Raw genomic sequence first — 23,191 nt, 5'->3', positions numbered from 1 at the left:
AATTATCACAGCCATCCCGACCTTCATCAACCACCACTCTGATCAGTAGGCAGCCATCAACACTGAAGCAAGACCCTCCAACAGCAAAAAGATTATGACTTGCTTAAAGCTCAAATGATGGTTAGCATTTTTTTCAGCAGTATTTTTTAAAGTTTTTATTTAAATTCTAATAACATATAGTGTAATATTAGTTTCAGGAGAGCAGTAAAGGTTTTTAAAATATTTTATTTATTTATTTGAGATACAGAGAGAGCAAGAGCACGCTGGCAAGACAGCTTAAGTAGGTGAGGGGTAGAGAGAGAAGCCGATTCTTTGCTGAGCAGGGAGTCTCCATGCAGGGCTCAATCCCATGGCCTCAGGACCACAACCTGAGCGAAAGGCAGATACCCAACTGACTGAGCCACCCAAGTGCTCTAGTAAAGTATTTTTTAAAATTAAGATATGTACTTTCTTTTATAGACATAATGTTATTGCACATTTAACAGAGTTTGTATAGCATAAACACATTTTTTATATGTAGTGGAAAAGTGAAAATTCATTTTACTTGCTTTATTGCAATATTTACTTATATGTAGTGCTCTGGAATACCTGCAATATCTCTGAGGTATGTCTGTACTTTCACATATATTGGTGAATGGATTGGATCTTTATGAATCTAATAATCCGGGAAGTTAATAATAAAGATCTGAACTAAATCAATAGCAGTGGGGATGGAGAACAAGGGATGGATTTCAGAGGATGTAGAGGTAAAGAAAATAAGTTTAGTATTGGTCATGTTACATTTCTTAGCAGCAGGTATACCTTTGGTGTAGGAGTCTGGAGCTCAGGTAAGGTCTGGGAAGTGATACAGAACTAGAAATTGCATAGTATTTGAAATGCATGAGGTTATCTGAAGTAAATGTAGAAGATCTGAAAAGGACCAAAGACAAAAACTCTAAAGAAAGTTTACATTCAAGGAATTGAAGAAGGAAAGCAAGCCTACAAGAGCCAATAAAGGAGACAAGTACTTTATTATCTACCTGTCTCTGTCCTATGCGATAGTGAAATCCATGAGGCAGGCATTTCATTTTATTCATCTTTTATATCCAGGACCTAATATAGTACCTGACATTTAACAGATGTTTAGTAAATATTTGTTGAACAAACTGAGTATGTTTCTATATATAGTATTATTTCTTAAATACCTAACTAAAGTGCTTGGAAGGTTTAATTATAATACCCTTTTGCATTAAAAATTGATCCAACTCGAAGGTTGAATGCAAAGCTCACTATTATTTTTCATCATCATGGGTGGAAACATCCATGAAGAGTTTGCTTACTTATGAGTGACAACTGATTTAAAGAATAAACGAAGGGGAAACAAGCACATAAAGGGAAAAGAGAATCCATCTGACAGCATTTTTTTTCCTAAAAGAAAAATAAAAATGGTCATTTTCAATTCTGTTTTTTTCCTTAGAACGACTGAAATTCCTATTTAAATGTGACTTTGGTATACACAGTGCACCCAAAGGACTGATGTTAAGGGAAACTACCTTGAAATTATCACAAGCCAGGGATGGTTAACTTATTTTCATAATAAGTAAAGTATTTATTCATATTTTCTGAAAATATCTTGGTGTTGATATAAAAAATAACTGAATATTTTGCTTTCAATAGTACAAAGAAACATATTTCATTATAATTGCTTTCTGAAATCACATAGTTAATTGCTGACTAATTCCCCACTCCAATTTCTAAATCTTTATTTTCTTTAATGAGAAGTACAACAAAAATGAAAGAAAAGGTTTCAGCCTAATGATATATACATACCTAAAAGAATATAACTCAAAGATGTGTAACTATATAAAAACAACTTTTGTCTAAGTAGGGCAAGGACTAAAGAGCCTGAATTGGGCATTTAATGTTTCACTAGTGTTAGACCTTTTAAAAAAAGTTTTATTTATTTAATCTCTACATCCCACATGGGGAATGAACTCACAATCCCAAGATCAAGAGTTGCATCCCCTGAATGAGCCAGTCAGGTGCCCCATAGGTCTTTTATCATAAGTTGTTATGTTTTCTATGATTATTTTTTATATTTTAATACTGAGAGAAGAGCACTATCATGTAGTAAAAAGAAGAATGTAAATCTTGAGCTTTAATCCTATTCCTTTTCTGTAGCTCTGAGTGTGAGTTTCTTTGCAGAAAAATTATGGTGTTTGTATAGATGCTCTCTAATGTTCATTGAAGTTTGAATATTTTATACTTCATGAATGAAGTCTTTTATTTGTAAAATCAATCCTTTTGTGTTTATCTACATAACAAAAAAATTAAGAAACTACATTTTATTTAAATTGCACTAAAACTTCTATGCTGAATTTTTAGAAAGGAAAATGGTTGATTAAAAACTGAAAACACTGAGGAATACTACCTTTCCACAGGCTGCCTTCATGTGCTATTAATCTAAGAGTTTATATCTTCTCATTGGAAATGAGAAGATGGATGAAGTAGAAAAACTAGGTTAGACTGATTGCTCAGCTAGGTCAGACTGGTTGCTCAGTAAACAATGGATGAATTAATACAGTTTTTACATTTTACATTTAAAAATATGTTTTTCACAAAGGAAAACATGGTTAGAAGACGCATTTATTATCTCCCATTTCTGACAAAACAGACATCAGGCAGACTCAGAGTTAACTATTTTTCTCACTTAGTGCTGATAATCCTTTCTATTTTTTTAAGATTTATTTTAAGTCTTTTAAAAAAGATGTAATTATTTATTTGAGAGACAGAGAGTGAGTGAATGGCAGAGGGAGAGATAATTCTCAAGTAGACTCCCTGCTGATCACAGAACTTGATGTAGGGCTCAATCCCAGGATCCTGAGATTATGACCTGAGCCAAAATCAAAAGTTGGACACTTAACTGACCAAGTTACCCTGGTGCTCCTATTTTATTTATTTGAGAGAGAGAGAAAGAGCAAGAGTGAGAGAGAGCGAGCATGAGCAGGAGGGGCAGAGGGAGAAGGAGAGAGAATCTCAAAGAGACTCCATGCTGAGCATAGAGCCTGAGGCAGGACTTGATCTGAAACCCTTAGATCATGACCTGAGCTGAAACCAAGGGTTGAACACCCAACCAACTTGCCACCCAGGTGCCCTTGATAATCCTTTTTTTTTTTTTTTTAAGATTTTTTATTTATTTATCCGAGAGAGATTGAGAGAGAGAGAGAGGCAGAGACACAGGCAGAGGGAGAAGCAGACTCCATGCAGGGAGCCCGACATGAGACTCAATCCCAGGTCTCCAGGATCGTGCTGCTGGCTGAAGGCGGCACTAAACCTCTGAGCCACTTGGGCTGCCCGATAATCCTTTCTTTAGTTTAGAGTATTGGTATTTTTTTTTTTTTTTTTTTTTTTTTTTTTTTTTAGAGTATTGGTATTTTGATGGACAGGGTAAACACAGTTGATTATTTTCCTTCTTTTTTTATTTTTATTTATTTTATTTTATTTTATTTTTTTAATTTTTATTTATTTATGATAGTCACACACAGAGAGAGAGAGAGAGGCGCAGAGACATAGGCAGAGGGAGAAGCAGGCTCCATGCACCGGGAGCCTGATGTGGGATTCGATCCCAGGTCTCCAGGATCGCGCCCTGGGCCAAAGGCAGGCGCTAAACCGCTGCACCACCCAGGGATCCCATCCTTCTTTATTTTTAATGAAAAAAAAAATTTCATCTGGAAAGAAAGAACTGCTTCACATTTAATTAAGATTATTAATATAAATTTAATATTATAAATAATTCATCAGCTTTTTATTTTGGACCCATGGGGTCCAAATACAGGAGTTGCAATTTTTAAGGTAAATTTGATCCCGACTGGATTAGCTCCATTAAGACTGATCTTAGAGTTGAGTAGAAATAAGCAAAAGAAGGAAAAAGAATGATGATAATAATTGTGATAATGGTTAATAACCTTTCTCCTTCAGGAAAACCATGTATTAATATTATATGAATCTTACTTGGAAAAAAATGTAAAGAAAAGGCAATGGGCAAATATAACCATACCTCGGTAGTTGATGATTTCTGTCCCAAGCACCGGAGTCATCTCCAGAACTGTGATGAAGGCTTTGTCCATAGATGTTAGAGGAAACGGAGACATGCGGTGTCTTCTAGCCACCTTGGTGATATCAACAGCACTGTGACCTAAACAGGAAGATAATTAACTAAGACTATGATGCTGAAACAGTGACAAAAAAGTGGGAATGTCTTATAAATATCATAAATTCTCATTTTCATATGTCTGTAAATGAACATTGCAAGGTGAGAAATTTTCTCTTGCTTCCAAAATTTAGCCTGCTTTGGTGGAACATTAAATCAAGTCAGCAATGTTACATCATGTGTCAAAACTTGGTGAAATTTTTTTATTTTTATTAAAGATTTATTTATTTATTCATGATAGACAGAGAGAGAGAGAGGCAGAGACACAGGCAGAGGGAGAAGCAGGCTCCATGCCGGGAGCCTGAGGCGGGACTCGATCCAGCGGGACTCCAGGATCCCCTCGCAGGCGCCCCTCTGAGCCACCCAGGGATCCCCAAAACTTAGTGAAATTTAATGATGTTATTGGATAATCCTTTTAAGTGCCTACTGTGCATTGTGGCACTGTTTTAATTAATCTTCACAACAACCTTATGGGGAGGCATTATTATTATCTTTATTTACAGAGGAGGTTTATATATCTTGGCCTAAATCACAGAGCTATTAATAGCAGAGACTCAAACTGGGGTAGTATGGCTTCAGAGTCTATGTCCTTAACCACAAACTAAACATTGAACACTTAGTGCGCTAGTCAGTAAAATGAAATACCCAAACTTGAATTTATTTAGGATTTCAAAGGAAATTTTCTTTTTTTAGAAAAGTCACAGGAAAAGATTATTTAGCTACTCACTCCTTACTCACTCCCCTTCAGGGCATTAATGTTACCCATACACTAAATTTATTTTATCTCCAATTCCCTACTTTCAACTCTAGATTTACATGTCATCCAAACAGCTGGTGGATAAGAATATGCATCTCCAAACTTATAAATTATCCAACATGTTCAAAATCAAACTCTTAATTCTCCTATCCTTCTGTCTTACCCTTATGATGTTTTGTTCTCTTGTAATTTCCATCTCAGAAAACAGCATTGCCATCATGAAAGATTTAATTACTAATGGCAATGTCTGTGATGTACAAGGCCTTCAAAGGGACACAGAAAGAACAAATGGAGTCCTTTCTACTAAGTAGAGTAACTAAGGATCTTTGTCATATAGCAGTAACCCTTTTCTTATGGCATGACCATGTGAAATGAGCTATTTATACCAATGAAATTATCTTTCCCAATTCAAATGCATCTTTTTCAATCTGACAATTCCTTTTTTTTTTCAATATGACAATTCTTAATATACAATGTTTAATCTTGGCCTGAAAATCCATTCTTTAAATTAGAAGTAAATGAAAAGATGCTTTCAAATGATAGAACAAAATATAATAGAAACAAGATATTCGGACAGGCTCTTCTTGATTAAATTAAAATTCTCAAGAAGTAACTTTACACCTCAAAACAACCAAACTGCCTAAAGTGTAAATCATTATTCATTCCTTGGATATAAAGAAAATCTCAAGGAAGGGGCTTGTTCTGCCCTATTAAGAACACTGCCGTTATTTATCATTGTATTTGAGACTTGAATTCCTTCTATTTCTACTTTCTGGATATTTGAGAGGAAAAAACCACCTAAAATAATGAATAGTTTTCCTAGGAAACCTAAGAGTGAAAATGTTGGTTTGTTCAGGTTAAATGGTGAGGACCTTTGGTGATTCAAAGGATGTGTGGTTCATATACATAAGCACTGACTTTTTCATATGTCTCTCAAATTAAGAGAAATCAAGTTCAAAGCCTAAGGAAACATTAGCAATGGTGGAGTTCGTAGGCTTAGGATGACGTATCTGACAGTTTATGTAACTGAAAATACTTTTTCATATTGTTTTCTACTTAATACTCTTGTTTTCTACTTATTTATCTAAGATAATGAGCCCCACAGCATTTCTGACAAAACCTAGAAAACATGGTTGAAAGGATTGTGTTATTTTTTACGGCAGTATAAGAAATATTAAAGGAAAATACTCTTGAGATTTTGTGCATCAAGATTATAAAACAGCATTGTTATGAAATGTTTGCTCTATAATTTATATGCACAATCACCCATGGGATAAAATAAAATTCCTTAGATTAACATATAAAATGCTTCCTTTTCAGCCTCATCACTCACTACTCCATTAGAAAACTGACAATTTGTAGATATTAGAATATACCATACTATTTCATATTTTTCTGTCTTAGAAAAATGACACTTAGATGTTCACTTTGCCCAGAATGAAATTTCTCTTATCTTCTTAAGAAATTATTATTCTTCCTTCACAACTTTCTCCTGTAAGGAAGTAATCAAATAATGATGGAATATGCTCAAAAGGGACTGGACAAACCTGGGACAATTTAAGCATCATAGTAAATTAGGATAGTAATAGATAATATAATCCATTTAATAAAAGTAAGAATCTATTAATATATAAATTCTTCCTTACAGCAGAATGCCAACTGATGAATGAAGAAATGTTTGAATTAGAAAGTCATCACTTGGCAACTATCATAGTAAGGACTGGTTCAGGCAAAAATCATTAATGGATAAATAAAACTAAAAGGTAAAAATCTGAAGACAATGTATTTGTGTATTTCACTATATAGCCTCATAAAATTTGTATTGACTACAAAGCAAAATAGTAATTTTAGAATGGAGAAACCTGGCAAATAGCATCTTAACCAAGTGACCAAAGTTAGTATCACCAGTAATAGGACAAAATGACATCACAAACCTCTTGATATTATACATGGAGAAGGATACAACATCATATATGAGGTGTCTCTAACAAAAATGCATAACCTGAAACAAACCATCAGGAAATATCAGAAAAGTCTAAATTTGAGGAACATTCTATAAAGTAACTGACCAATGCTAAGGTCATGAAAAACACCCCTCACCCCCTACACACACATTAAGGAATTGCTCCAGATAAAGGAGCCTAAAGGCACATAGTTGCTAAAAGTAATGCATGACTCTGGATTGGATCCCAGATCAGAAGAAGAAAGTTTTTTCCTTTTACTATCAAGAATATTATTAGAAAAAGTGGCAAAATGTAATTTGAATAAGTATATAATAGTATTATGGCAAGGTTCATTTCCTGGTTTTGGTAATTGTATCATGGTTATGTAAGGGACTATTTTTTCTTTCTTTTCTCCTTTTTTAAAATAAAGGAAATATATATTTGAAGTATTTATAGGTAAAGAAGCATCATGCCTACAATTTACTCACAAGCAATTCCAGAAAATAACTCTATTAATATATAGAAATGACCAAGCAATTGTGGCAAGATGCTAACATTTGGGAGAATTTGGGTGAAAGGTATATAAGAATTCTTTGTTGCAACCTTTCTGAAGTTTGAAATTATTTCAAAATAAAAAAAACAAAAAAACCCTTCTTTTGGTAGTTTGTCCTTTATGAAGCAATATATAACCATTCCCTTTTTCCCTCCTGCACTGAGGCACTATGAACTATATTCTACCTTAGGATTCTCATTACATACTGTATTAACAACATATCTTACAGTAATTATACACACACACACACACACACACACACACACACACACACACATGCATACTTTCTTAGCTAGATTTTCAGCTCTTTGAGAAAGGAAAAAGTATCTTAATGTCAAAGACCAAGAATGCTATGCACACAGTGGTCACAAAGAAAATTTTTGTTGGATAAGGTCTTAAATGCTTGATTTTAATCACTCTAGAATATATAACTTGATAAAGAAGATGAACTGAGAGATAAACACTACATATAATTTCAAACATTATTCTGGTCAATGATTTCAATTTTCCTTTTACTTGAATTGTCCATTTTAAAAAATAATTGCAAACATTCATTAATAATAAGTTGAAACTATGTTTTTCCTCTTTACTTTTTTGTTTAAAAGTGTTAAAAGAGTCAGTGCACTAGGGAAATGAAAAAAGAAAAATAAAAAATACTTTAGCTGTGGTCAAGTAGTCAGGGAAATGGAAAATTAGCTTTAGGTTCAGTGTACATACTGCCTAAATAATTAACACTGTAAGTAACAATGTAAGTAAATCCTTATAGGTTATCTTTAGGTCAGGAGGTTTATCTATAGAAAAATTATAAGGCCAAAAGGAGGAAAAAGTCATTTATTTTCCAAGGTCAGGTGTGGACTGTTTTTATAGCTGTCTTCCTTCAGCTTTTATTTTCAATTTGTCATGTACAAGTAAGCTAAATATATAATATTAAAAGTAAAGAGGTAAAATTAGCTGAGAGTACAGGATAAAAAGGGATGAAGTGAAAAATCTGATATTTGAAGATATAATGATAAAATAGATTAGCTAAAACAACACCAAAAAAGATAAAATTATTAAAAAAAAACTGTAAGTGGGAGTCAAGTGCTAACATACCCAACAAAGGCAAGCAAAGTCTTTTGAGTTGAGGTGGCTGCAGATATAAACAGTAATTTTTCATGACTGTTTTTATGAGGCTGGACTTCACTACAGGTGTTCCTAAGGACTGAGGACTCTTGAGGAGGGTCTCAAATCATAATCCTTAGGTTCTTGCTCTTATTACCATCACTAACACTATATAAAGACTTAAAAAATTGTGGGTACTGGTTATAGCTACTATAGCAAAAGACCAGCTTTCAGACACAATTTTCCCCTTTCAGATACAATCTTTCTTTCCCTTTTCCTTTTCACAAACTTTCTTTCATCAGATCTTTCTCCTCTTTGCTTACACTATTGGTGGTTACCCTTTGCTTTGCCATCATTCTGGTTCAGGAATACAAACAGATATATTATTTGATCTGAAATCCTTTGGTTCATTCTTCTCCTGCTGTTTGATTTGTGGTTTTGTGCCCTTTTTGGGTCTCTGAACTTCAGCTTGCTTTTGTTAGGCTGCTAGGACCTTATTTTTAAACTTAAATAGCCAAAAGGCTGAGAATTCTCTTATTCCCCAAAGAAGTTGTCAGGATATAATTTCAGAGGCATTAATATAAATGTATGTATGTATAGATATGTGCATGTGTATAATATATATGTACCCACATATATGTAAACTTATATATTTGTTAGCTTCTATTTGGAATGTTTTCGTGTCACTATTAGAATTGTTTTCCTTAGTAGGCCTTTGTTCTAAACATTCTTTAGACAATGGTAGAGAAAAGGTAATTTTTCTGTAGAAATCATAAGCTATTATATCTCTAAAAGTGGAATCTAAGAATCTTCTAAAGCCCTTTCTAAGTATTATAATTAACTAGTCTCTATAATGCCCTGGGGAAACAACCAAGAGAAGTTCAAAGTCATTTTTGTAGTTAGAGGAGTTTTACCAGCTCCTAAGAGCTGCCATTTCCCTTAGTTAATCTTCTTTAATGGTGCTGTTTTTCATATTATTAGGTATAAGCACATAAGGCTTCAACTCCAGAATGTCTATTCTAGTTATTAATTTCAGTGACAGACTAATAAAAGAGTAAATTTTGACTAGTATCTTTTTTAAGATGTACACACTGTTAAATATGATCACTAAGCATGTGGGAGAGGTCAATTTATGTAGTTGAGAAAGAAAATCTTAGAACAGGTGATGATACAGGCAAATATGAAGAATGAGTCAGTGTCCTTGGTGAAAACAGAAATCTAGTTTTTAAGGTATTTTGCAAAGAAGCAGAAACTATAGTTTATCTATATTTATTGGGTACTTGATATGATTCTTGTCTTTCTATAGGCCTAAAAAGTGGGGTTAATTCACAACTAATTCTGCTCATGCAAGGGCTGTAATTTTTAATTAAAAGTATAAATCACAGTATGACTATAACTGTAGAATTAAAATTAATTATAAAAATATAATCTAATACTGGAATAAAAAATTATGTGTTAGTAGTAGTTATTTTTAAGTATAGGATGAAACTGATTTTTCTTCCTATTCTGTATTATTTAGATTCTTGACAATAATCCTGCATCACTTAAAAATATTTAGTAAATGTTTTAAAATTTGAAGTAATTATTTTCTTAGCCAACTCTAGGCAATTCTTCCAAATTCATGATCCAAATTCTGGGGTTCTAAGGAAATTTCTCAACAGCATCTGCTTTAATTGTTTTTAACCATCAAAAAAGCTTCTTACATGTACACCTGAAACTAATATAATACTATATGTTAAATATACTGGAATTAAAATAAAAACTTAAAAAAAGAAAAAGTTTTGTACTGCCTTAGGGATATAGTTCAGTGACCTAGAGTAATGTGTTAGGCTTTTCATGATCTGTTCTTCCTCTTCGACTTATCCCTCTTTGCTCTTACATATATCCTTATTCCAGCTATAACAAGCTTAATAATTTCTAGTACATAGCATGATTTTTTCTCAGACATCTGTCTTAACTGCTCTTCTACTTCCAGTACAACTAGCAAACACCTGCTTATTTTTAAGACTATGAAGATAAAGTATGGGTCATATCAACATAAGATCTTGTAATTCATATGTTGCCCAAGTTAGAATTTGGGGTCATTCTTGACTTCCTTACCTTCCACATCTAGTTACCAATCCTGTCAATTGTGATTCCTTAATATTTCATAAAATCCTGTATTGTTTATCTATTTCTGTTTAATTCAAGCTTTCATCAGATTCCTGCTTCTGATCTCACCCAGAATCAATCCATTCTTCACATAGTAGTAAATGCTCTTTCAAAATTTCAAATTTGATCTTGTCATTCCACATTCAAATTCCTTTATTGACCTTTACAGTAAAGTCCAAACCCATTACCATGGCAATTAAGAGGTTCATTTGCTATATGGCCAAGTGGAGGTCATAATTTGGTAACTTCTCCAGCCTCTAATTTCCCTCTCTTCCTCTTCCTCAAACTGCACTCCCTCCTCCATCTGTGTGTTACAATGCTTGGTGCATAGTAAAGCTCTTCATAAAAGTTAGATTATTTGCATTAGGGGTGCGTGGGTGGCTCAGTGAGTTAAGCAACCTACTCTTGATTTTGGCTCAGGTCATGATCTCAGGGTTGTGGGATTGAGCCCTACATCATCAGGCTCCATTCTGGGAATGGAACCTGCTTAAGATTTCCCTTCTCTCTCTTCCTCTCCATTCCCCACATCTAAAACATGTTAGATATTTGAATTAATATTATTTTAAATAGAGCTTTCGTTTGAGATAGATTTAACTTCATGTGGAAAGAACAGTTTGAATAAAGCAGCTGCTTTTGCTCTCCCACATTCCTCTCCAATTTTTTCTATCCTGCTCTGTGCTCCAAAAGGCTAACATTTATGGATAGAACCAATGGACTTCTTATACCTATGGCTTCTATTGAGTTCAACCAATGGAAGCTACTGGCAGGAGAATGGAGAGCAGAAGAATACAGACAAGGTATTTATTCCTTTGGCCTCGTCTGCTGGTTGGCAGTGGTTACGTTCCTTTAATACAAACGTTTAGTTCTGTGAGACAGGCCTCCCTAACAGACTTATTTTAGACAATTATTCCCTTCCCTGGCTCCTTAAGGCTTAAGGGTAGCAACCATTTCCTGCTGTTGCTAATCCCAAAACTTCTTCAACTTATCTTGCTTTCCCTGAATCCTGGCTACTCTGTTATAACTAGTTCCTTTATTAAATTCTCTATTATCTTGTTTGAGTGTATCATTTGACTCCTGCCTGGATTAAGGCAAGGTAAGGTGAGACTGTACACAGTATGATTAGGAAATAATGTAGAGATTGATATTGGTAGAGCACTGGGCTTGTAATGGGGAACAGAGGGAGTTGAGGCTAAAGAAGTAACTAAGACCAGATAATAAAAGCTTTGAATTGCTAGATTTGGAAATTGAACTTTATCATTTAAGCCAATTGGAAACCATTTACATAATTTTATCATGTAAGCTAACATTTTGAAGTTTTTAAGCATAAGAGTGACACCTATAAAGATTTCTTGTAGACAAGTTCTAACATAGAAAGGTTGAAAAAATTAATTCGACATCACATGTCTAAATAGATAATAGGTCAAAATGAAAAGACCAGATGTCCAGATTTTCTTTGGTGTGCTTTCTCCTATATCACATTAGAGGGGCTTTCTTCCCTTCAACTTCATTCACTAAATATACACTGAATATACTCTCTCTATGCAAGGCACTTTATTAAACACTAGGGAGTAATGGTGAGGTAAATAAGATGAAATTCCCATTTCTCAGTCTCATGGAACACAGAAATCAGACAGTGTTCTAAGGAAAAAGTAAAACAAATGGTAAATGCTTATGTTTTAATATTAAAACAAAAACTATGGGGTAGCCCGGGTGGCGCAGCGGTTTAGCGCCGCCTGCAGCCCAGGGCGTGATCCTGGAGACCCTGGATGGAGTCCCGCGGCGGGCTCTCTGCATGGGGCCTGCTTCTCCCTCTGCCTGTGTCTCTGCCTCTCTCTCTCTGTCTCTATGAATAAATAAATAAAATCTTAAAAAAAACAACAACTATGTATGATAATGCAGAAAAGAGAATAACTAGTTTTGATGGCACAAATGGTAAAGTTCCATGAAGGAGGTGACAATTGAGCTTTAAACGATAGGAAAAAGGAAAGAATATTTGAAATAGAATGAACAAAATAATAGAGATTTGAAAGTACTTTTAGAGAATGAGGAATCATCTAATGAGGCTGGAGGTGGAGAGTATGAAATATAAGGCATAAGGGTGGTCATTTCAGTTAAGGATAGGATTTAGTGGCTTCATACTGTAGAAAATGGAAAACTACTCAAGATTTTTTTAAAAAGATTTTATTTATTTATTCATCAGAGCCACAGAGAAAGGCAGAGACATATGCAGAGGGAGAAGCAGGCTCCCTATGGGGAGCCTGATGCAGTACTCCATTCCAGGACCCTGGGATCACCACCTGAGCCAAAGGCAGATGCTCAACCACTGAGCCACTCAGGTGCTCCACTAGTCAAGATTTTTCATACAAAAGTGACACATACTTAATGCAATACTTGCTTGCAAGGAAGAGAGACTGCAGACAGGCAAAACAGTATGCTACTACAATCTTAAAGGTTAGAAACAAAGAATGCCTGAGCTAACATAACAGGTACTGGAAAAAGAATTTTTAGAAGAGCCATAACAAATGGTTCTATGATTGGCTGTACTTTGGGAGGGAGAGATAAATATGATGAGACGTCAAGTTTGGTTATGAGAGTAAGTGGGAATGACATTAACTAAGATAGCAATAAAGGGACCATTTGGAGGGAAGAGTATTAAGTTTAGTTCTGATGAGGGAAATGTGAGATGCAAGCAGAATATCAAGGGGTGATTCTAGTTATGTAACAAGAGGAGCTTGGAGTTTGGGAGAGAAGGGTTTTTTTTCTTGTGTGACTGAAACTCTATACCTATGGAACAGCAATGCTCCATTTCCTTCTCCTTCCAGTCCCTGGCAATCACAATTCTGTTTTCTGTTTCTATGAGTTTGATTATTTTAGATACCTCAGTTGAGTTATGCAGTGTTTGCCTTTTGTCCCAGGCTTATTTCATTTAGTATAATGTCTCAAGATTCATTCATGTTCTAGCATATGATGGGACTTCCTTCTTTTTTAAAGGCTGAGTAATATTTCATTGTATGTATACACTCATTCATCTGATGATGGGACATTTAGGCTGCAGAAGCTATTGTGAAAATTGCTGCAATAGACATGGATATGCAAATATCTCTTTGAGATCTTGTTCTCAATTCTTTTGGATATATACTCAGAAGTTGGATTGCTGGATTATATGGTAGTTTTACTGTTATTTTTTTTAGGCACTTCCACAGAGTTTTCCATTGTAGTTGCACCATTTTACAATCTCATCACAGTACAGTAGGGTTCCAATTTGTCCACAACCTAGTCACACTTGTTATTTTTATTTTTTGGTAGTGGCAGTTTTGATTTGCATTTCCCTTATGATGAGTGATGTTGACCATCCTTTCAAATTCTCAGTGGCATTTGTATATCTTTGGAAAAGTGTATACTCAAATGGGCAAAAGACATGAACAGAAATCTCACAGAGGAAGACATAGACATGGCCAACAAGCACATGAGAAACTGCTCTGCATCACTTGCCATCAGGGAAATACAAATCAAAACCACAATGAGATACCACCTCACACCAGTGAGAATGGGGAAAATTAACAAGGCAGGAAACCACAAATGTTGGAGAGGATGTGGAGAAAAGGGAACCAGAAATGGATCCTCAACTCTAAGGTCAACTCATCTCTGACAAAGCAGGAAAGAAAGCCAATGGAAAAAGGACAGTCTCTTCAACAAATGGTGTTGGGAAAGTCACAATGTAGAAGAATGAAACTGGACCATTTCCTTACACCATACTCAAAGGTAAACTCAAAATGTGTGAAAGACCTAAATGTGAGACAGGAATATACCAAAATCCTAGAGGAGAATACAGGCAGTAACCTCTTTGACCTTGGCCACAGCAACTTCTTGCTAGACACATCTCCAGAGGTAAGGGAAACAAAAGCAAAAATGGTCTATTGGGACTTCATCAGGATAAAAAGCTTTTGCACAGTAAAGGAACAGTTGACAAAACCTAAAGACAACCTATAGAATCAGAGAAGATAATTGCAAATGTCTTATCAGATAAAAGTTTAGTATCCAAAATTCTATAAAGAACTTATCAAACTCAATACCCCAAAACCAAATAATCCAGTTAAGAAATGAGCAGAAGACATGAACAGACATTTCTCCAAAGAAGACCTACAAATAGGCAACAGACACATGAAAAAATGCTCCATATTGCCTGGCATCAGGGAACTACAAATCAAAACCACAATGAGGGACACCTGGGTGGCTCAGCAGTTAAGCGTCTGCCTTTGGCTCAGGGTGTGATCCTGGAGTCCTGAGATCAAGTCCCACATTGGGCTCCCTGCATTTTGTGAAATGCCTTTTCTGTATCTATAAGATGATCATGTAGTTTTTGCTCTTTTTTCTATTAATGTGATGCATCCTCCTTCTCTCTCTGCCTATGTCTCTGCCTCTCTCTCCATGTGTCTCTCATGAATAAACAAAATCTTAAAAACACACAAACAAACAAAAAAACAAAACCACAATGAGATACCACCTCACACCAGTCAGAATGGCTAAAATTAACAAGTCAGGGAACAACAAATGGTGGTGAGAATGGGGAGAAAGGGGAATCTTCTTGCACTGTTGGTGGGAATGCAAGCTGGTACAGCCACTCTGGAAAACAGTATGGAGTTTCCTCAAGAGGTTAAAAATAGAGCTACTGTATGACCCAGCAATTGCACTACTAGGTATTTACCCCAAAGATACAAATGATCTGAAGGGGCATCTTCACCCCAATGTTTATAGTAGCAATGTCCACAATAGTCAAACTGTGGAAATAGCTGAGATGTCCACTGATTGATGAATAGATAAAGAAGATGTGGTATATATACAAAACAGAATATTACTCAGCCATCAAAAAGAATGAAATCTTGCCATTTTCAACAACATGGATGGAGCTACAGAGTATAGTGCTAAGTGAAATAAATCAGTCAGGAAAAGACAAATACCATATGTTTTCATTCATGGGTGGAGTTTAAGAAACAAAACAGATGAACATAGGGGAAAGGAGGGAAAAAGAAGATGAAAACAGAGAGGGAGGCAAACCATAAGAGACTCTTAAAACCATAGGAAACAAACTGAGGGATGCTGGAGGGGAGGTAGGTAGGGGGATGGAGTAATTGGTGATGGGCATTAAGGAGAGCATGTGATGTGATGAGCACTGGGTGTTATATGCAACTGATGGATTACTGAGCTCTGCATCTAAAACTAATGATGTACTATATATTGGCTAAGTGTTCTAGCTAGAACTTCCAGTACCATATTGAATAGAAGTGGTGAAAGTCGGTATTCCTGCTGTTTGTGATTATAAAGGAAAATCTTTCAGTTTTTTACTGTTGTGTATAATTTACTTATGCGCTTTTCATATATAACTTATATTATGTTGAGGTAATTTCCTTCTATTCCTATTTGGTGAGTGTTTTTATGAAGGGTGTTAAATTTTGTGAAATGCCTTTTCTGTATCTATGAGATGATCATGTAGTTTTTGCTTTTTTTTTGTTACTGTGGTGCATTCTGCTTATTGACTTTTGTATGTTGAAACATCCCTGCATCCCAGGGATAAATCTCACTTGTTCACAGTATATAATATCTTTAATGCGCTGTTGAATTTGGTTTTCTAGTATTTTGCTGAGGATTTTTGTATCTACAATTTTCTTTAAAAGATTTTATTTATTTATTCCTGAGAGTCATATACAGAGAGGCAGAGACATAGGCAGAGGGAAAAGCAGGTTCCCTGCTGGGCCAGACAGATGCTCAATCACTGAGCCACCCAGATGTCCCTGCATCTATATTCTTAAGAGATATTGGTCTGTAGTTTTCTCACAATATCTTTGTCTGGCTCAGGGTAATGATGGCCTCAGAAAATGAGTTAATAAGTGTTCCCTCTTCTTCAATATTTTGGAGGAGTCTGAGAAGAATTGGCATTAATTCTTTAATTGTTTGGTAAAATTCTACAGTGAAGTCATCTGGTTCTGGGCTTGGTGGTGGGAAGCTTTTAGTTACTGACTCAATCTCCTTACTAGTTATTAAGTCTGTTTGGATTTTCTATTTCTGCATGATTCAGTCCTGGTAGACTGTATATTTCAAGAAGTTTTCCATTTCTTCTAGGCTATCCAACTTGTTGGAATATAATTATTCAAAGTAGTCTCATAACCTTTTAAAATTTTTGTGACATCAGTTGTAATGTCTTCTTTTTCATTTCTAATTTTAGTTATTGAGTCTTCTCATTCTTAGTCTAGCTAAGGGTTTGTCAAATTAGCTAATGTTTTAAAAAAGCAACTCTTCATTTTGTTGATTTCTTCTATTGTTTTTCTACTTTCTATTTCATTTATTTCTGCTCTAATATTTATTATTTTCTTCCTTCTGCTAACCTGAAGTTAGGCTTTAGCTCTTTCTTTTCCTAGTTTTTGAAATGTATAGTTAGGTTGCTGATTGCAGATCTTTCTTCTCTTTAATGTAGATTTATTGTTATAAACTTCTCTGTATTACTGCTTTTGCTGTATCCCAAAAGTTTTAGTGTTTTGTTTTGGTTTTCATTAGTCTCAAGTTATTTTCTAATTTCTTTGTGTTTCTTCTTTGACTCATTGGTTGTTCAGGAGTGTGTAATTTCCACATATTTGTGATTTTTCTAATTTTCCTTTGTTATTGGTTTCTAGTTTCACTGTCTTGTTGAAAAAGATACTTGGTAGATTCAACCTTCTTAAATTTGTTAAGGCTTTTTAAATGTGGTCTAACATTTTGTCTCATGATATGTGAATACATATGCGAAGAATATGTATTCTGCTGCTGATGAGTGCAGTGTTCTGTGTATGTCTGTTAGGTCCAATTGTTTTATAATGTTGTTCAAGTCCTCTGTTCCTTACTGATTTTGTTTGGTTATTCTATGATTAAAAGTAGTATATTGAATTACACTATTACTGTGTTACTATCTATTTCTTCTTTCAATTCTGTTCATGTTTGTGTTATATTTTTGGGTACTCTGATGTTAGTTGCTTAAATATTTATTTATGTTTTAAAAAAGATTTTATTTATTTATTCATGAGAGACACAGAGAGAGAGAGGCAGAGGGAGAAGCAGGCTCCATGCAGGGACCCTGATGTAGGACTCGATCCCAAGACCGCAGGATCATGCCCTGAGCTGAAGATAGATGCTCAACCGCTGAGCCACCCAGGTGTCCCGATGCTTATATATTTATAATTGTTATACCTTTCATTGTTAGGAATTGATCCTTATATCATTATATAACATCCTTCTTTGTTTCTTGTAATAGTTGTTTTTGACTTAAAGTCTATTTTGTCTGATATGAGTATAGCCACTCCTGCTCTCTTTTAGTTACTATTTACATGGAACAACTTTTTCCATCCTTACACTTTCAGCCTACATGAGTCTTTGTATCTAAGGTGAGTCTCTTATAGACAATATATAGTTGCATTTTATTTTTAAAAATCCATCTAGCCACTCTATGTCTTTTGATGGAGGAGTTTAATTACATTTAATGTTAGTATTGATAGGGAAGGACATACTATCACCCTTTAAAGAATTGTTTTCTGTTTGTCTTATATTTTGTCCCTCTTTTTTACTCTTGGTGCTTTCCTTTGTGTTTCATTGAGTTTTTGTATTGACCTTTCATTTCTTTCTCATTTCTTTCCATGTATATTCTGTAGGTATTTTGTGTTGTGTGATTTCCATGGAACTTACATAAAACATCTTCTAGTTATAATAATCTATTTCATGCTGATAATAACTTCAATCACATACAAAAACTCTACTCTTTTACATATTCCCACTCCCACTTTATGCTAATTGATGTCACAAACCACTCTTTACATATACTGTGTATTCATTAACATAGTCTTATAGCTATATTTTTTATTTTATCTTTAAAATTCTATACCAAAGTTAAAAGTGCTTTATATACCCCATTAAAATATTATGGAATTCTGTATTTGCCTATATATTTACCTTTGTTGGTGAGTTTCATATTTTAATAGGTTTTGTGTTGCTTTCGGATGTCCTTTTGTTTCCTTTGCAAGACTACCTTTAGCATTTCTTGTAAAGTGGGTCTATGGTGATAAACTCCTCAGTTTTTGCTTATCTGTAAATGTCCTTATTTTTCTTTCATTTCTGAAGAACAGCTTTGTGGAAATAGTATTCTTGGTTAACTGTTTTTTCCTTCCAGGACTTTGAATATATCATCCTACTCCCTCCTGGCCCATAAAATTTCTGCTGAGAAAGCCACTGATAACCTTATGAAACCTTTAAACAGGAGTTGCTCTTGGTGCTTTCAAGTTTTTAAATTTATGCTTGACTTTTGACAGTTTGTCATGTGTCTTGGTGTGGGCCTCTTTGGATTCATCCTGTTTTGACTATTTTGAGCTTCCTGTATTTTTCTTTTTTAAATGTTTTATTTATTTTTCATGAGAGACAGAGAAAGGCCAAGACATAGGCAGAGGGAGAAGCAGACTCCCTGTGGGGAGCCTGATGCAGGACTCGATCCCAGGACTCTGGAATCATGACCTGAGCCAAAGGCATATGCTCAACCACTGAGCAACCTAGGCATCCTGAGCTTCCTGAATTTTGATGTCCATTTATTTCCTCAGATTTGGGTAGTTTTTAGTCATTATTTCTTCATATAAGCTCTCCCTTTCTCTCTTCTCCTCTGGAACTCTCATCATGCATACATTAGTTTACTTAATGTTGTCCTATAAATTCCTTAGGCTTTCTTCACTTGTCTTAATTTTTTTTTTCACTTTGTTCCTGTGACTTGATAATTTCAAATCATCTTTCTTCAAGTTCTTTCTTTTGCTTGATTAAATCTGCTGTGCTTCTGGTGAATTTTTCTAATTTAGTAATACTTCTAGTGAACTTTTCAAGTCAGTTATTTTTCAGTTCTGTAATTCCTGTGTTTTTTAAACAGTTTAAAAAAGTTACTATATCTTTGTTGATATTCTCATTTTGTTCATGCATTTTTCTCCTGATTTTGCATAGCTGTCCATCTGTATTTTCCTGTAGATCATTTAGCTTCAAGAAAATTAATCTGAATTCCTTGTTAGAAAATTCATAGATTTCTGTTTCTTTGGGGTTGGTTTCTGGAGATTCATTTTGTTCATCTGACCGAGCCATGTTTCTCTGTTTCTTCATGTATCTTGTGATTTTTTTCTTTTGCTGAGTTTTACACATTTGGGAAAACAGCCACATCTCCTAGTCTTTATAGACTGACTTTATGCAGAGGAAGACTTTCAAAAAATAGCCCAGCTAGAGATTCTGAGAGTGTCATGACTTCTCTTAGTTGTGCATGTAATTTCCCAATCATAGGTTTGTTCGTTTCTTTTTCAGGAGCCCATGGTCTCTTATTTCCTCTGGTATCTGCCTGCAGCACTGCAATATCTCTAGTCCTGCATCAGCAAGTCATCTCTTCTTTAATCTCAGTGGACCCTTGGCATCCAAGTATGCCAACTCAAGCATCCTAGGTCAAGTGAGACAGAAACCAGTCCTTTGGATAGTATCCCTGTCCCACCATCAAACTGGAGTGCTGCATACATGCCGTACCCTTTTCTACCTAAGGGATGAGCTGGGAGTTGGGTGCCTTCTTTCCATCACAGTAAGCCATGTCAACCTCTTCACTATTTCAGGCTCTCTATTGTCCCTGCAAGCTGCCAAGGCTCTCACTTGCTTTCAGTTGCCCCTGGGCATGCAAACTATGCTGGTTTCAAACAGAAGGAGCCATTAAGAAAAAATAGTATTGGTAATGAAAAGATTAATGCTTTTGCTCATCTTTATTGTTTTCCTCCTCTGTTCCCATTCTCTTTCCTTAATCTGAATTTTTCTGCCATCACTTCCTTGCTCTGCTTGCCTTGAAAAGGTTTTCCTTTCATTTATTTACTCATCCATTTATCCAATTTATTGAGAGACAGTCACTGTGACAGATCCTGGGAATAGTATGAATGAACAAGACAGATGAGTTACTGCAAGGAGCTTAGTGTGGAGTGGAAGAAATAAGTGGAGAAGGTATAAAAGCATTATACTGTAAATGGGTTTACAATAATATAAGAAAACTACAGAGTACTAGAGGAGAACACAGGAGGGACACTTTGCTCAGATTTGAAGGGAGACAGAAAGCCTTTTTCTTTTTCTTTTTTAATAAATTTATTTTTATTGGTGTTCAATTTGTCAACATACAGAATAACACCCAGTGCTCATCCCATCAAGTGCCCCCCTCAGTGCCCACCACCCAGTCACCCCCACCCACCGCCCACCTCCCCTTCCACCACCCCTAGTTTGTTTCCCAGTTAGGAATCTTTCATGTTCTGTCTCCCTTTCTGATATTTCCCACTTATTTTTTCTCCTTTCCCCTTTATTCCCTTTCATTATTTTTTATATTCCCCAAATGAATGAGAACATACAATGTTTGTCTTTCTCCGATTGACTTACTTCACTCAGCATAATACCTTCCAGTTCCATCCACGTCGAAGCAAATGGTGGGTATTTGTCATTTCTAATGGCTAAGTAATATTCCATTGTATACATAAACCACATCTTCTTTATCCATTCATCTTTCGATGGACACCGAGGCTCCTTCCACAGTTTGGCTATTGGGGACATTGCTGCTATAAACATCGGGGTGCAGGTGTCCCGGTGTTTCATTGCAGCTGTATCTTTGGGGTAAATCCCCAGCAGTGCAATTGCTGAGTCGTAGGGCAGATCTATTTTTAACTCTTTGAGGAACCTCCACACAGTTTTCCAGAGTGGCTGCACCAGTTCACATTCCCACCAACAGTGCAAGAGGGTTCCCTTTTCTCCACATCCTCTCCAACATTTGTGGTTTCCTGCCTTGTTAATTTTCCCCATTCTCACTGGTGTGAAGTGGTATCTCATTGTGGTTTTGATTTTCCCTGATGGCAAGTGATGCAGAGCAGTTTCTCATGTGCTTGTTGGCCATGTCTATGTCTTCCTCTGTGAGATTTCTGTTCATGTCTTTTGCCCATTTCATGATTGGATTGTTTGTTTCTTTGGTGTTGAGTTTAATAAGTTCTTTATAGATCTTGGAAACTAGCCCTTTATCTGATACATCATTTGCAAATATCTTCTCCCATCCTGTAGGTTGTCAGAAAGCCTTTTTCTTAACTGCTTCTTCTAAGTTTTCTTATTTTTATTGGGTTTATTTATTTATTTAGAAAGGGGGGGTAGAGAGAGAGAGAGAGAGAGAGAGAGCAAGCAGATGGAGAAGGAGAGAAGAGAAAGAATCTCAAGCAGGCTCCATGCCCAGTGCAGAATCTGACATGGGGCTCGATCTCACTGCCTGGAGATTATGACCTGATTTGAAATCAAGAGATGGATGCTTAACTGACTGAGCCACCAGGGGCTCCTTACTGTTTTTTTTAGGGATGCCTCTCTTTCTTTAAAATATATGAATGAATGAATGAATGAACAAACCTAATAAAGATATTAAGGACATATTAAGGAAAAATTATGAAAATTAAGGAAAAATAAAAAATATAAAAGAAAAAATACAAAAGGGGAGAACTATATCAAGGAAGATAGTTGTTTCAAGGAAGGAGCAGTTAAAAGTAGTACCCACAGGGGCATCTGGGTGGCTCAGTCAGTTAAGCACCTGACTCTTGATTTTGGCTCAGGTTATGATCTGAGAGTCATGAGAACTAGCCCCATTGTGGGCTCTGTGCTGAGCATGGAGCCTGCTTAAGATTTTCTCATTCTCTCTGCCCCTCACCACTCCCACTCATGTAATACGGGTATTCTCCCTTACTCTAAAAAAAAAAAAAAAGTAGCACACGATCTTGATCTTCCCTCCTCTATGCTTTCCCTTTCTCTTATACTCTAAACTTCTGTATGCAGTATTTTCTTAAAACTAGGCTCTCAGCAGTGGCAGTCAAATGATCTGATAAATGTATATAAAATTGATGGATTCTAACGGCTTAATGTGTTACTCCAACCAGTTACCAGATTTTCACTAGTAGGTTTTTTTATTTTTGTGACAATGCCTTCACTCCAAAGAACAATTATTATAATAATAACACTGATACTAGCAGTACTACTAGTAATAACAATAGCAGCTAATATTTATTAAGTGATTACTGTATACCAAGTATTTAACTGTTTAATCCTTACAACAACCCATAAGGTAGATACTCTTAGCATCCTCATTTTACAGATGAAGAAACAAGCATAGAAATACTGAGCACTTGCACAAGTTCACACAACTAGTAAGTAGAGAAACTAATACTTGAACATAGTAAGTTTAACTCTAGAGAATGTCTTCTTTTACAAGATAAGCCAGTGGAAATGTGTTTGAGACCTGCAGATTTTTCACCATATCTTAAAATATTTTCAAAAAGTGACCACTTGCTCTGCTTTATGTATAAGCTTGAATTTGAATAGCACATCAGTTTAGAGAGTATAAGCTTATTACATCACAAATCTTACTTGGTGAAAATTGTCTTAGTGCTTCCTTAAATTAGAATTAACATTTG

At 35.3% G+C, this 23,191-nt stretch overlaps 1 protein-coding gene across 14 annotated transcripts in view; it reads right to left on the bottom strand.

Moving 5' to 3' along the window:
• GPHN (gephyrin) overlaps positions 1 to 23,191 on the bottom strand; it is a 625,991-nt gene that overhangs the window by 110,260 nt on the left and 492,540 nt on the right. For all 14 annotated transcript variants that reach the window (XM_038544964.1, XM_038544965.1, XM_038544967.1 and 11 more), the window contains one exon: positions 4,037 to 4,174. In XM_038544964.1, the coding sequence (XP_038400892.1) occupies positions 4,037 to 4,174 (138 nt within the window). The remainder of the gene's footprint in view (positions 1 to 4,036; positions 4,175 to 23,191) is intronic.

This window comes from Canis lupus, chromosome 8 (genome assembly GCF_011100685.1).
Source record: "Canis lupus familiaris isolate Mischka breed German Shepherd chromosome 8, alternate assembly UU_Cfam_GSD_1.0, whole genome shotgun sequence".
Lineage (NCBI taxonomy): Eukaryota > Metazoa > Chordata > Mammalia > Carnivora > Canidae > Canis > Canis lupus.
Note: the sequence above shows the minus strand (reverse complement) of the source record. Positions and strands in the feature narration are given on the sequence as shown.